This window comes from Manacus vitellinus, unplaced genomic scaffold (genome assembly GCF_001715985.3).
Source record: "Manacus vitellinus isolate BGI_N305 unplaced genomic scaffold, ASM171598v3 scaffold_40_pilon, whole genome shotgun sequence".
NCBI lineage: Eukaryota > Metazoa > Chordata > Aves > Passeriformes > Pipridae > Manacus > Manacus vitellinus.
This window is the reverse complement of record NW_021940541.1, coordinates 5,550,107-5,567,433: the sequence shown is the minus strand read 5'-3', so window position 1 is coordinate 5,567,433 and position 17,327 is coordinate 5,550,107. Positions and strand designations below refer to the sequence as shown.

Below are 17,327 nucleotides of genomic sequence, written 5' to 3'. Positions count from 1 at the left end.
ACCTTGGGTGTAGATAATGTTCATGTCTGTGTGATGGACACCATGAGAAACAGTGGTTCTCCATCTAGGGTTTGTGTGCAGTGTGACTTTGTTTTAGCATTAAATGTCTTGTAGTGGCTCTTTTTTTAGACTAAGTTAAATTTATGTAGCAGGTGTCTCTTAAAATGTTTTTCACTGAAAGCAGTGTAATACCTACTGAGGCAACATTGTATTCAGAAAGACTACCAAGAGCATCAGTAAATATGAAACATTTGGGAGGAATTTGCTGTCTATCACTTTTAACTTTCTTTCTGGTTTGGTGTTTGCTGGGTTTCATTTAGATTTGATGCAGGGCATCCCTGTCACAGAGGATCTGTACTCCATATTCACCAAAGAGAAGGAACACGAAGCCCTGCACAAGGAGAACCTGAGGAGCCACCAGGAGCTGATCAGCCAGCTGCTGCAGAGCTACATGAAGCTGCTCTTACCAGATGATGAAAAATTCCATGGGGGTTGGGCACTGATTGACTGTGACCCGAGGTGGGTTGGACAGTCAGAACTGCTCAGCTGCTGCTGCTCTGACCTGCCTGTTACTGCTGAGGGGAAATGGTTTTGGTAGCTGGGCTGGCAGAACACCAGTGGACAGTTCCACAGGATGACAAGAGTCCTTGAAGGGTTTGAATACTTGCAATTGGAAAAGAAAAGGTCCTCTAAGCATGTGCTTTTCCCAAAGTGCCATTAAAATGGTGCCCCTTTGAAACATCACCTGGAAATGGCTTCAGTCAGTTCATGTTGCCAAAACTGGGGGGTACCACAGGGAGAACTTCTAACCACCCTTAGTTCTAGAGGGGGCTGCTTGAGGAGCTGTTGCTCCTTATTGATTTATAGGGAAAGTGTGACTTGACTTTGGAGCCAGATTAAATTCTTGGGGAATGATTCAGCATAGGAAAGTCTAGATTTCTCTTTGTGAAAAGTAGTGGGCATGAACTAACTCCCCTCCTTATCAAGTTCAGAGTTCACTGGCTTGTAAAAGAAAAATAGTGGTGAGATCTTCTGCAGGTTAAACTTCAGCATCTAAAAATAGCAGAGCAGGTTGTTGTGACAGCTATTCAGGGCACAGACTCATCACCTTCACTGAGTCTGAGGTATTTTTCCATTTGTCTGCTGGCATTTTTAATAGCTTGAGGGTTTTCTATTTATTTTTGGGCCTTCTGCTGACCTATTTGAGCTATTAGGCAACTTCAGGTTTGGGAGAGAGTGTTGCTTACATGGATCCACTTACTGTAGGTGATCACACTGTGGCTTGGGAAGTGGCCACCCAATAACTGACCCCCCTGAGTGGGTTTTTCAGGGATTCTGAGCAGGCAGCAGCACCACACAAGATAATGGACCATAATCCAAACTTCTTGTTGTAACATGTGTTGAATTCTAAAAGAGTGTCCCCAGAATACACTGGGCAGGGGTTACAGCTCTGCAAATAAAACCTTCTCCCCTGTGTTTATTTTTCTTCCCTTTCCTCAGTCTCATCGATGCCACTCACAGGGACGTGGATGTTCTGCTGTTACTTTCCAACTCTGCCTACTATGTGGCCTAGTAAGTCACTGCTTTCTCTTACTATGTGTAGTTTATTTCTAGGAGCTTTGATTTAGATCAGTAGGAAGAATTAAATCCTCTTTCTTTTCTCCTAGTTATGATGATGAAGTCGACAAGGTGAATCAGTACCAAAGGTTAGGTCTTGAAGCTCTGGAAAAAATAGAAATAGGTAAGAAAATAATCACCCTGTATCTTTTTTGAATGCTCTTAACAATAGCTGAGCCCTCATCAAAGCATCCTGCAGATGGATTGAAGCAGCAAGCCTGGATGTGTGGCATAAATGCTGGGCAGTTCACCAGGACTGGACTTTCTTGCTCTTAACAGATGCCAGAATTATCTGTTCCCTCCCAGGCCTGGCTTTTGCTGCTGTTTGAAATGGAAACTTTGATCACTGCTAAGGTTCTAAAGTTTTCCCTCTTTTAAACTCTTAAAAGAACCAGGGAATCATCAAACCCAATTTCATTATTTATCAAACAACTTGATCAACTTCTGTAATGAGTCACAGGTTTGTGCATTCACTGCTCTCTTTCTTTGATCCAAAGGCAGCACCTGGCTTGGAATTGCTCTTTAAATCTGCTTCATAGCTTTTTAAGACTTCTTTCTCGAGGCTTGATGATAAACATGCTGTTACAAAATCACCTTGTTATGCTCATTTAACTTGGCTATAGAATGTACCATCTGCAGGCTAAATCCAGCAGCTGCTGCTGAAAGCATTAAAGATGTGATGGCTTTGACTTTTTTGCAGATGAAAAAGAGAGGGAAGAGAGAGAAGGGAGGGAAATTTTGTGGCCCCCTGCTAGAGTTTAACCCTCCATTACACAATAGCCAGTGATTTCATCATGTCCTGGCTGTAACTTTCCCTGTGTCTGTGCAATTTTTAAGAATTCAGTGGCAAGGTCTCTTACCCAGCACCGTGGAGATTTGTGAGACATCCTGATGTACAGAAACATGATGTGGAGTTGAAACATCTTCATCTACAACTTGTGTGGTGCTGTAGATATAAGCAGTGCACTGAAGAGAGCTGAAAACTTCACTGCATCCCCCTGGTAGAAATGTATTAGCTTTCCCTTTAATCCTTGCAAGAGCATTCCCTAAAAAACTGCAGGATGTAGAAGGTGTAAAACTTCTATTTGTTGTAAACCATCAGGCTGGATCATACCAGACATACAGGGAGTCTAATTGCTTTTTTGAAGTAGTTGATTGTTTAGTTATTGTGAAAATCTTTCATTTCAAGTGTCTAAAGAAAACATGAAGCTTTTTGTGCTGACAAAGGCTGTCAACAGGTACATATATTTAGGTGGAGTCTCTGCAGCATCTCTTTAGTGTTTGGTTAAAGATTTCTAATCTGATTTTTCTCTCAGGGCCTGAGCCTACTCTCTTTGGCAAACCCAAGTTCTCTTGCATGAGGCTGCATTACAAGTACAAAGAGCTGAGTGGGTATTTTCACACCCTCAGAGCTGTGGTGAGAAACCCAGAAGAAGATGGAAAAGGTTTGTTTCATATGGAAAAGCTTTAGGCATAAAAGTGCATTCTGTATCCCACTGTTTACCTGGGAAACACTTGTTCCATGGCTCTCAGAACTTGTCCTTCTTCAGAAGTTGTTCTGATATAATCCAGTTGTGCAGAGTGGGGAACCATAAAAAACCCTCTGCGTGGCTTCCTGGGTCAACATGTGGATGTTACTGTTTTAATAGGAAGAAAAATAAATTCCAAATGCAGCTTTAAAAAGCAACATGTCTCCTAGATCTAGAGACATTTCCCTGTCCAGGTCTTTACTGCTCCAAAACCTTGCAAAATGAAGTTAAAATGAGCTCCTAAAAGGGCTGAAGAAAATGATTTATTTTTTTTTTTAGTGAAATCAGTGTCTGGAAATGTTCTTGCTTGTTGTTTAACTGAATTAAATGAACACTAATAAGGGAAAAAATATCACTTCTTACCTGGAGCACTGAGTTTTGTCAACAGGGATTAGAATAAATACAATTGCTTCTCTTCTTCCTATAAATGAAGCAGTGTGCCAGTGATTCACTAAGAACCAAGTATTTAGGGATCAAGGAGAGTCTATTTAAGTTTATTTGTAAGCTTGAAATCTGAACTGCAACTTGTAGGGTGAAAGAAAAAAAAACCCCAACCCCCCAAACTTAATTATGTTAAAATTAGACTTAGATTGTGGACTCTGGGATTTTAGGGGTGTTTTTAAGGGTCTGACAGGCTGCTGCTTGGATTTCAGACACTCTTCAGTGCATTGCAGAGATGCTGAGGATCACAAAGCAGGCAATGGGATTGGATGTGCCCATCATTGAGAAAAAGCTGGAAAGGTGAGTACATAAAGGATGGGGACGTTCTGTGTCCACTCCTGCTCTTCTCAGGGGCAAACCACAGTCATGTGATGCCTAAAAGAAATGTCCTAAAAGGACAATGGGGTAGAAGTAAGAGGATGGTCCTGTTTTACCAGTTCAAGTGCCATCTCTTGCATTATTTTGGACACTTGCAGTTCAGACTGTATGAACTGCTAGAAAATGTGCTCTGTAGCACAGTTGTACTTTGTCAAACAAAAACTATTCAGGCACACATTTCAGTAACTCTTTTTCTGCTCTGGGTTACTGTGGTACTATTTCAGCTTCTTTTCCCAGCTGAGCAGAAAGTGCAGCCAGAAAATTTTGTTATTTTTTTACAGGTATTCCAGAGGGAATATTTGCTAAGTCTGGCTACTGAATACAGTGTACACAAAGTCAGGGTTACAAAAACGAGGAATTCAAATCTATTTTCTTCCAAAATTAAAGTGCCTGCAGAAACTGGCTGTTCCTTCTTTGGTTACTGTTCTGTATCAACCCTCCTTTTGCTGGTTTGAGCTTGATTAGCTTATATGGGTACAATATTAGGTAAGGAAAGGATTAAATTAATTTATTTATGTGAGGAAAGAATAACCTAGTAACTAAATGTCCATCTCTACTGTGGAAATAGACTGGAAGACAGTCAATACTTGGTGTTTATAAAAAGGATTGTACATTAGAGATTTATTTCTCTCTTCTAGGAGGAGCAGTAAACCCCACGAGGACATCATTGGCATTCGGTCTCAGAACAGAGGCTCCCTGGCCCAGGGCAAGAATTATTTGCTCAGCAAGTTCTCCTCCCTCAACCAGAAGGTGAAGCAAACCAAATCCAACGTGAACATGAGCAACCTCCGGAAGCTGGGCAGCTTTGCTAAACCCGACGTGAAAGTCAATTTTTTAAAGCCAAACCTGAAGGTGAACCTGTGGAAATCAGACAGCAGCCTCGAGACTCTGGAGAATCCGGGGGCAGATCCCAAAGCCCAGAGTGAGTCCGACACGGAAGGGTCGGATAATGACTCGTTCCACTCCGATGACTTCCTGACTAACTCCAAATCGGACGAGGACACCCAGCTGACGGACTCCCTGGAGAACATAGGCCCCACAGACTACGTGCTGCCCAGCTGTGGCATCATCGCCTCGGCCCCGCGCCTGGGCAGCCGCTCGCAGTCCCTCAGCAGCACGGACATGAGCCTCAGCATTCCCGTCCCCTGCGAGGGGCAGGACTCCCAGGCCGGCCGCTCCGACGGCGAGGACATTGCCATGCCTTCTGCTGACAGCTCAGACATGGAGTTTGCCAAGCCCATGGATGTGTACTGCCACAGGTTTGTGCAGGATGCCCAGAGTAAGGGCTCGGATGTCCTGCAGGCCGAGGCTGGTCCTCGGGAGCCCCGTCCCCCAGCGACCCAAACCAGCAGTGACGCGCCCCAGGCGGCGCAGACCAGGGCAGAACCTGTGGGAGACGTTCCTTCCAGGCCTTCCAAGCTGGATGTCCTGTCTTCTGAGCCAAATGCTCAGCTCTTAGCTGTTGGTGGGACTGACCTCAGTAAATCCCATAAAAGCCCCGGCTCTGTGCCCGGGAACCCTGAGACAGGACTCCACACGACTCCCTCTCCCGCCGACGGCGGCGGCAGCAGAGCCGTGTCTCCCTTCGCTAAAATCCGCAGTTCCATGGTCCAGGTTGCAAACATCACCCAGGCAGGATTGACTCAAGGGATTAACTTTGCTGTGGCAAAGGTCCAGAAGAGCCCTGCAGAACCAGAAGCTTTAAATGAAATCAAACAGAAAGAACTGAGGGAAATGTTTACGCAGTGCCAGACGCGGATAATTCAGATCTAGTCGCTAATTCAGGAAGTGTTCTTCTGGTTGTGGCTCTTAATAAAGTACTAAAAAAAAATGATATCAGGACTCACTGTGGTATGAACAGCTACTGGACACTGGGATCCACAAGAGGTGACTTGTTTACAGGCAATGAGAGGTGCAGATGAATTTGGTTCTGACCAAGCTTGAGAATTCCCTCACGAGGTGAGACACAACGGTGAACCCCCTCTTTAAACAGGTAGCTTAGACACTGGGACCCAATAAGCATGCTGTCTGTCTTAGGTGTGTTGCACAGTTATTTTTTTGGAGACTAATTTTGTAGCTCTTCTGAATTATGTAGGAAGTATTTATACTACAAAGGTGATACTGCACTTCTCTGACCTTACTTACCTTGCACTACACCAGCAAAATAACCTACCGGTAAAATGACATTTTATTTATTTTTGGACTAGAGTTTTTACTTGTTTTCACTGAGGTTTTAGATGCAGCTTTCTCTGAATTGTGCCTCTACAATGGGAACCGATGAGTTTTTGTTGAATTTAAATACTTTAATGAGAAAGTGAGATTTCTTTGCTATCCTTTTCTTTTCACACATCCTGGAACACTTTCATCCTGGAACCCAATCTGAACTATCCGTGATCCTGCAGTGCAGATTTCTTCTGTAGATTGGTTTTTTTTTTCCTCCCTTGAGGTGAGGGGAAATGAAACAAATGCCCTTGAGCTGTTTTGCCCATGTTAAAGCAATTCTTATTTCCTTTTTTTCTGAATTCCAAACTCTGCCAGTTTGCTCTAATTTTTTGTGTCTGTGTAAAGCAAGACAAGATCCCCGCCCGTCAGGCCTTGTGTCCCTCTGTGCTATGACTCTTTTGAAGCTATTCTAACTGCCAAGTCCAGACAACAGCTAAAGCAGAAGGCCAGGGTACTGCTTCCTGAGATCAGTGTTGCATCAGAGCATAGTTGTGAGCATCTAATCAAGACCAAATTCATTCCCTGCTCCAGCTTTGCAGGATAAAGCTAAGCATCAACTCAATGCTGGGATAAAACCTCCCCTTCTCTCCGTGTGTCAAAATCCATCCAAATGCTCTTTCCCAGAACTGCCTTGCCATGCCATGCTAGTCTAGGACATGCTCCAAGAGCTGCTGTAAGGCAGGACCTTCCTGTGCTGTGGTTTGTGACTGTGACCACCCTGGCAGCCCCAGTGCCTCCGTGTCTCATCCCTGTGCTGTAGATAACCTGCACGTGGTGTCCCCACAGCCTCCTGTCCTGGGGGTGGGGTAGTTCTGTGTCTTAGGGCTTGTAGTGTGTCTGAAACGACTTTATCACCTAACCCTGACAGTCTGAAACTTTGATAAACAAATTTGATTTATTTATTTTATTAAAAAGTGATGTGGGTTTGGTTTTTTTTTTTGAGTGTCTATACTTGTGGCGATATTTAAACTTCAACTACTGCTGTATTTTAATGTGAGCAATATACATGAGATATTTTAATAAAAAAAGGTGGAATCAAGGGATGGTTTTGGTATGTGATGTTAAGGGGTGTGGTGCTCCAGAGCTGTGGAGGTTTGTTTCAAAGGTGGGTGGGTTCTCTGGGCTTTCTCTGTGTTAGGAGCCACAGAATGGTTGCAGCTGGAGGGGGTCCTCATCCCTCTGCTCAAGCAGGACCACCTGGAGCTGGTTTGCCATGACTATGTCCAGGTGGGTTTGGGGTAGCACAGGATCAGTTAGAAAAGACCCCCAAGATGAGTCCAGCTGATCCCCCAGCACTGCCAAGCCTATCACTAACCCCTGGCCCAAGTGCCAAATCCACAGGGCTTTGAACTCCCTGCAGGGCTGGGGACTCTGAGCAGCTGCCCAGTGTTTGACAGCCCTCTTGCTGAAGAAATTTTTCCTTAGATCCAATCTAAACCCCACGTGGTGCAACTTGGGCCCATTTCCTTGTTCTATTTCCTGTTCCTTGGGAGAAGAGACCAACCCCCACCTCTTCCTACCCTCAGCCTCCACAGAGGCAGACTTGACTCCCCTTCTGAGCAACCTCTCCTTGTTCTCAGCCACCCCTGTGTCCAAGTGTGTCCAGAGTTCAGGGGGACCCTCCTGTGGGTGTTGGTCCCAGCCTGGCTCTGGCCCCTCTTTCCTCCCTTCAGCCACCACAGACATTGGGATCCCCTGGCAGGGACACAGACATCAGTTCTTTGTCCTTTCCTGCTGTTCCAGCTCTGGTCTTGGGAAGAAAAAAACAGTCACAGACACATTTATGAGGGGACTCCTTAGAAAATGCCTCAGCCTTGGTGCTTGTAAAGGTTCTGGTACAGGGAGAGGAATTTGCAAATGCTTTGCTGTTATTTAGGTGGGACAGACACTGATCCCTACAAATACAGGGGGACTTTTAACACAGTCCTGTAGGGCAAAGCAGCTAATAGCTCTAAAGTCACTCTTGTATTCCAAAAAATATGGCTTAGCCAACAGTCCAGGGCATAGCTTGGGAAAGAATTCCTGAGCTGCTGTATTGGGTCATTGCTCAGTGATCCAAAAGTATCATGTCATTGAATCACTGAAGGGTTGGAAGGGACTTCAAAGATCACCCAGTCCCACCCCCTGCCATGGGCAGGGACACCTTCCACTAGCCCAGGTTGCTCCAAGCCCTGTCCAACCTGGCCTTGGACACTCCCAGGGATGGAGCAGCCACAGCTTCTCTGGGCAACCTGTGCCAGGGCCTCACCACCCTCACAGGGGAGAATTCCTTCCTGATATCCAACCTAAACCTGCCCTCTGTGACTTTAAAGCCATTCCTTCCTGTCCTGTCACAATCCCTCTCCAGCAAAATGTCCTTCCAGCTTATGAACTATCCACTACTTACATATAAGTATACTCACATACTGGAGATGGCAACATGCACCAAACCATCCTCTAACCCAATCTTGCAACTCTGCATTCCAGCCCTGCTGCCTTTTGAAGAGAGATTTCATTTCCTTCCTCTATTTGTTCAGTTGCTTCACTTCACAGTACAAGGCAGATGAAACCATGAATATTCATTTAGTGATTAAAAAGAAAAAAAAAAAGAAAGAAGCTTTAAGTAAGTGTTTTGAAAGGGCTCAAGTTTAGGATACACAAATACTATGTTCCATAATACTCATTGTGCAGAGACAAAATATCTAGATTGGCTGTACAGCAAAACCATCATAATTAGAATGGGAAAAAAGCAGCAAAAAAGGGGCTTCCTGTTCACATGATCTCAGTCATGCAAAAACCACAAGTAAAGGTGGTCTGAGCTTAATGGAAATTAGGCAGGAGCCTTTTTTCTTGTTGAGAAAAGGATTAATTGAAGCAAAATCTAGAAGTGGTTCCATCATGGGCTCCTGCAGGCTGTCTCCATACAGGCAGCCCTACTTACTCCAATACAACTCCCAGCTCTGTGCTGGTTTAACACTTCACTACTTAAACCACCCTTGTTAAACCAGTTCTGCAAGTCCCATCTGGGGCAGCACGGCCCCTGAACACCAGCTCAAAGTGTACAGGAATAAGGTGTGGAGAGCCCATTTTCAATGCTTCAATGCTATTATTCAAACCCTCTGAACACACTGCAGTGCTGCTGCTGTAAAAGTAAAGTATGTTTTGTACAAGGATGTGAGTGGCATCAATTCTCCAGTCAATGTGGGGGTTTTTTTTAAGAAGTTGTGCCAGAATAAATCTCATTTAGAGATATTTGAGAAGTTAGTCCTGTTCTGCTCTAAGCACAATAAAGATGTATTTCATACCTAACCTGGACATGGGTGAGATCAAATCACTTCTTTATCCCACAGTGTGATCAGCATTGTGCTGCCTCAGCTCACAGCACAGCACACAGAGCTCTGTGCTGAAGTCAGCACCTCCTTCAGCTGCAGCTGCTGGCCAGCTGGGAGCTCTGAGCCTCAGAATTCCACCTTTCAGGAATTAGAGCACTCATGTATCCCAGAACAAAGCCCAGCACGGCTGTGGAACAAGGGCTCGGGGTTTAAATTTTCTTATTATGAAAGGAAATAAGTTTATGCGACTTCAGTATTAAAGTTTAATATCAAACAATTTGCTCATTGTTACCAATTTTCAATTACAAAACAGGGTTCCAAAAAAATTCCATAAAATATGTTTAAGTGGCTGAACAGAGTTAAGTGTGTTCAGGCTGCGAGGGTAAATATCCATAACTTTTTGGTATAAATTATCTACAAAAACTGGTATAAACAATATTCCAATCTTAGCAGGGGTTCCATCTAGGGATTAGACAGATTTTCAAGGTGTTAAAGTTCGTTGCCATTGACACATTTCTGCTGCTGCAGCCTGGCTTTGCGTTGTGCCTCCAGTTGTTTTGCTCTCAGCCACCTCTCCCTCGACAGCGTCGTCTGCCCCGCGCTGAGCGACAGGAACCTGGGGGAGCACAGACACAGGGGGGGCTTGGGCAGTGCCAGGGGGGAGAAACCAGCACAGTCCCAAACCCAAACAAGGCAAAGTTAGTCAATAAAGGCAAATTTAATGTTATGGTTTACTTCTGGGACATTTTGCCTTTTGAAATCTCTAAGCTGTAACTTCCGAGAGTCCCAAACCAACACCTGAAGACACTTCTCTAGGATTACATTTTGTTCCCAACTTTGCTATAAGAAATTAAAAATTAAAATCTTTTTACTCTAAATTCAGTAGGTAACATCACACCAAAAAGGAAATAAAATTAACAAGCCTTTGTCTGCAACATTTAATACCTACAATATTATTTTTCATTAGATGCTGAGGGGTTTTTTAGACATTATGGACAAATATTTTAGAAAACCTATAAGCCAGCACACCAAGTTTTCCCTGAATGGGAGCTTTTCATGTTTTGACTAATTTTTTTGGAAACAGGCAATGTAAAGTTTGTTACTAGTTTTACTTGAGTGAAATTTTGTAACCTTCCTAAAGCAGAGGAACAAAAAATACTGATGATTCAGGAGCAACAGAGTAATTTCAATGAACAATTTATAAGAGCAGTAATTAAAAAAACCACTGCAGGTTTTTCAAGACAGTATTTTTATTTTTCTTGCAGTAACCTAGGAACTAGAAAGCATGGGAAGGAAGCAGGGAGGGAATACTTTGCCTAAGAAAGAACGTGTGCCAAGAGGAACGAAGGGAAAGGAGACTGCATCTTGGAGAGCTGGCCAGCCCGGCACAGCTAAATCCAGCTGCAGGCTGAGCATCCAGCTGCAAACAGCAGCTGTCTGGGCAGGACAGAAGGAAGCAGGGAGGGAATACTTTGCCTAAGAAAGAATGTGTGCCAAGAGGAACGAAGGGAAAGGAGACTGCATCTTGGAGAGCTGGCCAGCCTGGCACAGCTAAATCCAGCTGCAGGCTGAGCATCCAGCTGCAAACAGCAGCTGTCTGGGCAGGACAGAAACAGGCAGGACAAGCAGCAGCACCCACCTTGCCACGAGCAGTGTCTTGTGCAGGTCATCAGCTGTGATGCTCTCGGGGTCGTTCTTGCGCATCTCTACAAAGTCCTCTTCCACTGCCTGTGGACAACAGCGTGGAGTCATGAGCAAAACAGAACCCCCATGCACAGATCAGTTTGCAAGGAGTTGAACACCTCAACTACCTTTACAAGACAGCATTTCAACTCATTGCTGTGCAGAGCCTGAGCAAAACCAGGCTACTTCTCATCTTTGAAAAAAACTGGTTTTCAAAATCAATGTTCCACGTACTGTTTCTTATTTGTACTCTACTTATTTCTGTGAATACTTTACAAATCCTTAAAGGCATGTTCAGGACATGAAAACGCTCCTGGTTTGGTTGTTAGAAAACTTGAAGGAGAATCACCGACAGGGAGAGCAATGGGAAAGTACAGTAACAGTCTATTAAAGGTGCTTTCTATCCAAATATACAGTTGGAAATGTATTAGTGGAGTCTTCCCTACCTTGGTCACTTCATCAGATATACTGTAGTCCAGCAGCCTCAGCAAACTCAGGTAAATTCGGAATTTGTTGAGCACAGAGGGGAGCACTGCTGTCAGGAGGCTGCTCATGTACTCCTCCATGTTTGGGGGGATTATCTGGGGTTGGAGGTGGACTTGGCAATCTGACTGAAAGAGAAAATTACACACCATCTCTTGCCACATCCCATTGTTTTCTATTCCAAACCCAATTTACTCTCAAAGCCAACAGAAGTCACTACTTCCCAGAATTAAGGTAAGACAGTTCTTTAAACATTCCACTCTCAGTGTGCAGTCCTCACTGAAGCAGGAGCCAGCTTCACTCAGAGGCAGGAGAGCAAGGGCTCAGCTGATCGAGCTGGAATGCCAGAGATCAGATGGTGGCAAGCTTAGGCCACTCCAGGGGCAGTGCCAGCTCTGTGGCTCTGCTCCTGTGCCCACCACCTCAGACACTGCTTTGAGAGGGGCCCATATCTGCAGCCTTTGCCCCTCACTGGGACTGTCACTGCCTCACCACCCCCGTTCAGCCGAGGAGGGAAGGCCCATCTCCTGGTTCTCCCATGAACAGGTTTGGGGCTGGGCTGGAGCCAGAGGGAGGAGGCAGGAACCAGTGCCAGTGTCACACGTGCCCTGTCACAAGGCAGGGTTCCTGTCTGCACCTGTCCCTGGCAGGGCTGCTCTGGGCAGGCAGCTGCCACCTGCAGTTCCCACAGTTCCCCCCAAATCCGTACCGGCAGGAGGGATCTGCCCTCCGAGGTGATGAGCACATTAATGTTGCAGGGGAATTCCATCCGGTGGTAATTGAAGTCATAATCCACCTTCTGCCAGGTGATCAGATTGCCCAGTGCTGTCACATTATGGACACCTGGAAAAGGAGGAACAAACTCCCTGAGCACTGGACCTAAACAAATGAAGTCGGACCTGATTCGTGTTTCAACCTGTCTTTAACGAGCAGTTACCAGATAATTCCTGAAAGCTTCCTGTTTCTTCTGGGTCTGTGGTGTCTTCCACATAGACACAACCATTTCTTAAGATCAAAACTAAGGATTCCTCATTCCAAGTCTAAATTTTATCTGGCCTAGTACGTGTGTTCACAGCTCATGTTTTTATTGGCCCTACGAAGCCAGAAAACTATTAACAGAGAAAAACCAAACCAATCTCTCCTCAAAAGTGGACAAAGCACAACCCATTTCATTTCTATAGCAGTCACTTGCCTTACATGAGACTAAGTTAGTTAAAATATAAAAAGATTGACAAATTAACTGGTTGACTCTTGGAATTCTCTCTTTGTAATACCAACATGCACCTGACAAATTGAATTTTTCTTCAGCAGTGTTACTGCATCAAATCACTCATCTACTGTTATGGTTTTGCTTTTAATCAGTTAGTATTAATTTACTATACTGTAAATAAAGGCAAAGTTAGTAAAAAAAGGCAAATTTAATGTTATGGTTTACTTCTGGGACATTTTGCCATTTGAAATCTCTAAGCTGTAACTTCCAAGAGTTCCAAACATCTGAAGACACTTCTCTAGGATTAAATTTTGTTTTCAGCTTTGCTATAAGAAATTAAAAATGTTTACTTTTTTACTGTAAATTCAGTAGATAACATCACACCAAAAAGGAAATAAAATTAACAAGCCTTTTTTATCTGCAACTTTTAATACCTACAATATTATTTTTCATTAGATGCTGAGGGGTTTTTTAGACATTATGGACAAACATTTTAGAAAACCTATAAACCAGCACAGCAAGTTTTCCCTAAATGGGAGCTTTTCATGTTTTGACTATTTTTTTTGGAAATAGACAATGCCAAGTTTGTTACTAGTTTTACTTGAGTGAAATTTTGTAACCTTCCTAAAGTAGAGGAACAAAAAAATCCTGAAGACTCGAGAGCAACTGAATAATTTCAAATAATAATTTATAAGAGCAGAAACTAAAAAAGAACAGAGCAGGTTTCTCAAGAGAGCATTTTAATTTTAAAATGAAGTCACTTGCAGTGATTTCCTCTTCTTTAACAGAATGACAGAATCTCCTGAGCTGGAGGGGACCCACAAGGATCATTCAAGTCCAACTCCAGGCCCTGCACAGCACAGCCCAGGAGTCACCACAGAGACCTGTACTGTGCTTCTCCGTTACTGAACTTTTAATAGGTACAACTCATCTTTTATGTAAGTTAAAATTAAATAAATAGTCTAAAGCTCTGCAGAAAGCACACTACACAGCTTATAAGACAGAACCATCACTTTTTCCCACACAGTAATAGCAATCTTTTTATTTCCAGTTCTTAGCTGAGTTCTCAGGGGATGGTTTCCATATATACAGGAAAAGTGCAGAGCATAAGGCAACAGCATATGCTTCCCCACTTCAAGCATTACCACAGGAAACTGAAAGGCCATTCTAATTAATCAGAGTTATTTTGGTGATAAAGAATTACCCTAATTTGTCCTAAGTTGACTGAGGAGGCTGCAGGCCAGCAGGGAGCTTGTTCAAAGCAATGAACTAAGGACAGAGTTCTGTAACAGATCATCACCACCGGGACACAATTAGCATCAGTCTTAAAACATGTCAACTTTGAACCTCCCAGGTGAGAGCTGAAAACCCAGGAAGTGTCTACCTGTTGTGTCGAGCTGCCCTTGCTCCAGCTGAGTCTCATCCACCACCAGGGAGGTGTTGCTGGCCAGCTGCAGCACCCCAGTGACCAGGCGGTTGGCGGCGTAGTCCTTGTGCGGGATGAAGCGCGAGTGGTTCATGTTCTCGATGGTCATCTGCAGCCGGTGGGACTGCAACAGCAACACACCCAGCACTGAACACCTCCCACAGGAGAACCATGCTGTTCACAGCTCCCATCCCCTGCCCTGCACAGCCAGGAGGAGCTGAGCAACAAATGGTTTATTGCAGCAATACCGTTGTTACGACCCCAAATTGAATTACTATGGAGTTTTCTGCAGAGCGGTGTCCACAAACGTGGGAATAAACCAGAATGGCACCCTAATTAAATGACCTAAATGTCAAAATATGAATCCAGAAAGACAGAATAAAGCATGCAGCATCTGTCAGTTCAATACCTCTGAGGAGAGGGTTTTATTCCATATTCATTCTAGATGATATGGCACATAGAGACTTGAACATACAGCCAAGCCACACCCGTGCTGTTACCTGCTCCCTAAAAGGGTAGCGGGAGCCTTCATTTAAGCAGCCTGCCTTAGAAATTAAGGAATCAACTAAAGTGCTGTTTTTTGGTTGAAACAAGAAGAACATGTCTCCCCAGAAACACTGAAGGCTTACTGCTGGCACCAGCTGCTGGATGATGCGGTAGATGTGCTCGGTGAAGATGCTGTTCCTGGGACATCCGCTCAAGTTGACCGTGAATTTTCCCAGGGGAAGCACATCTCGTCTTGCATAACTGCACCAAAACCAACACAGGTTAGACAAGGCTCTGGTTAACACTGAACACAGGTATCACTCAGCTGGAGTGTTGTGTGGCACCTCTGACAGCCAGGATTTCACAGGGGTAACAGCCATCTCTTGTTCCTGCCCCAGCGCCCAAGGACGGAGCCAGGTTGAAGCTGCTCCCGAAGGCTTTGCAGCACTGCACAAAAGTACATTTCCAGTGCCTGGGATCCTGCCATGTGCCTTCCAGACCTTCTGTTCTCCTTGTTCTGTATTGGTACTCAGTAAACACACTTTGTTCTTTTCCTTTCTCGTGCCCAATCTCAATTTCCCTGCTTATCAACTTGTTCATCTCCTTTACCTGCCCTCAGCTTTCCTCTCCCTCTTCTCCTGTGTATCTTCTCCCCATTCTCGACAACTCTCAACCTTTTTGTGATACCAGCTAAGAAAGAAAATACATTCTAGTCTAAGTGTCAGAGCATTCAGTCCCACTAAAAAGAATGAAAGCAGAATCCATTTTAATTTTGAAGACTAAAATGACTAACATTAAATTGGAGCCTGACAACTAAGCAAAACACAGTCTGAAGCTTCACACCTGAGATTTTAACGAGTCATTTCATCCAGTGACAGTTTAAAATCAACATAGAAGTGAATTTCTATCCCATGCTAAATAGGGGTCACTTGAACTTGCCATTAAACACATGTTAGCATTTAATTAACAAATTCCCAGAATGTATCTATCAGTATCTTGTAATACCTAAACAGTAATTCCTGCAGTAAATGCTGTCTCTGAGAGGTCAGTTCCATGTCCTACTCATTAGAAAAAGCTAGAGGTAAAAAGATGTTTCCATACCTCTGTTAAGTGTGTCTTAGAGAGTTTGTCCAACTCTCAAAGGAACACCAAAAGGATACACTGGCCTTTTATCAATATTTACTGTTATTTCACACAATGAAATCTGCCTCTGTGTTTACTGTGACAGGACAACTCTAGCTGGACAAAGTACTGCTGAAAAAAGTACTATTTGAGCTGTTTCTGCCATTTATTTGCAGATTGGTGAAGAACCCCATAAACAGAGATGCCTTTTGAATGTTGAATATTTAAATTCTCAAACATCTAAATACTCACACTGTAGAGATGAGATGCAGGATAAGGTATTCAGCAGCCAAACTGTCTCCCAAGAGGGCATGGGTGAGGAACCCCAGCAACTCTGCTCTCACTGGTGACAGCTCAGACATAAAATTAGAAACAACTGCCAAAAAAACACAAGACAACAAATGTCAGAAAATGTGCTGTTTCTCACCCTCTTCCCTCTAAATCTTACTTTCAATTACAATTTGATGAGGAAAACTGTTTATTCCAAAGCAGTCGAGGAAAAAGAAACAAACATTTGTTGTTTTTTCCAGCTGAGCAATTACTGGCTTTGGATAACCTGAATCACTCAACATTTCCTTGGAAATGTTTTTTTTTTTTAAATTAGATACTGTGTGATACTGTGCATTTGCAGAATGCTACAAAGTTTGGAGCCAAATTTCTAAAATAATAGCCCACCCATTTAATTTTAAAGGTGGGAAAAAAACCCCCTTACATGTGACACAGCTCAGGACAACCAACACAAGGCACTCAAGGCAGAAGATTATAAATATCAAAGGTTTGCAAGCAATAATTCAATGACAAAATCATAACAGTCAAACAGGCCACAAGGAATAGCACAGTCACTTAAAACAGAATTGCCTTGTTTTCTGCACAGTATTATGATCCTTCATATTGTCAGTATGTTTCTTATTTCCACTGTCATACTGATTTGGAAATCTAATTTTCCAGCAGTTCACAACTCCATCTGAAAACTAATCAAATCTTATGGCTGAACAGCTCAGTAAAATCCTTGGGCACATCGAATGCAAACCCAAGTTTCATATAAATCACATTTATTTCAGACAAGTAAAACCATAACCATGACACAAACACAAACACTTGCATCTTGTTCAGTTCTGCAGGTTTGAATGGCTCCTCCACTTAACAAGATTTAAATCCAAAACCTGCTGTTGAGGCATTTGCCTCTGAGCAAAGCAGTGTTTGTTCAGCTGTGCTAGGAAATGTGCCCAGTCCTGTGTGCCCAGAGCTCAGCTACTCACAGGTTTTACTCTCCTCTTCCTTAAGGCAGGCAGGCAGCAGTGGGTTAATGTGTTGCAACTTCTGGGCCAAAATCACATGGATTCGGGGCACTAAGGAGGCAGGAGGGCTGTGCACTCTCTGTTCCTCTGCTGTGTCCATACACTCCATAGGATCAAGGG

At 43.8% G+C, this 17,327-nt stretch overlaps 2 protein-coding genes across 2 annotated transcripts in view; one reads left to right on the top strand and one right to left on the bottom strand.

Annotated features, from left to right (window-relative positions):
* Window positions 1–6,328, top strand: part of INPP5F (inositol polyphosphate-5-phosphatase F) — a 41,524-nt gene extending 35,196 nt beyond the window's left edge. The window contains exons 16-21 of the mRNA XM_018078425.2: window positions 321–519; window positions 1,501–1,572; window positions 1,668–1,741; window positions 2,934–3,062; window positions 3,800–3,887; window positions 4,604–6,328. Of these exons, the coding sequence (XP_017933914.1) occupies window positions 321–519; window positions 1,501–1,572; window positions 1,668–1,741; window positions 2,934–3,062; window positions 3,800–3,887; window positions 4,604–5,738 (1,697 nt within the window). The 3' untranslated portion in view covers window positions 5,739–6,328. The remainder of the gene's footprint in view (window positions 1–320; window positions 520–1,500; window positions 1,573–1,667; window positions 1,742–2,933; window positions 3,063–3,799; window positions 3,888–4,603) is intronic.
* A 3,414-nt stretch (window positions 6,329–9,742) lies between these two features.
* Window positions 9,743–17,327, bottom strand: part of MCMBP (minichromosome maintenance complex binding protein) — a 15,239-nt gene continuing 7,654 nt past the window's right edge. The window contains exons 9-16 of the mRNA XM_029962027.1: window positions 17,169–17,327; window positions 16,162–16,285; window positions 14,931–15,048; window positions 14,260–14,425; window positions 12,375–12,508; window positions 11,629–11,793; window positions 11,139–11,227; window positions 9,743–10,115 (exon numbers count right to left, since the gene is read on the bottom strand). The exon at window positions 17,169–17,327 is cut by the window's right edge and continues 10 nt beyond it. Of these exons, the coding sequence (XP_029817887.1) occupies window positions 9,989–10,115; window positions 11,139–11,227; window positions 11,629–11,793; window positions 12,375–12,508; window positions 14,260–14,425; window positions 14,931–15,048; window positions 16,162–16,285; window positions 17,169–17,327 (1,082 nt within the window). The 3' untranslated portion in view covers window positions 9,743–9,988. The remainder of the gene's footprint in view (window positions 10,116–11,138; window positions 11,228–11,628; window positions 11,794–12,374; window positions 12,509–14,259; window positions 14,426–14,930; window positions 15,049–16,161; window positions 16,286–17,168) is intronic.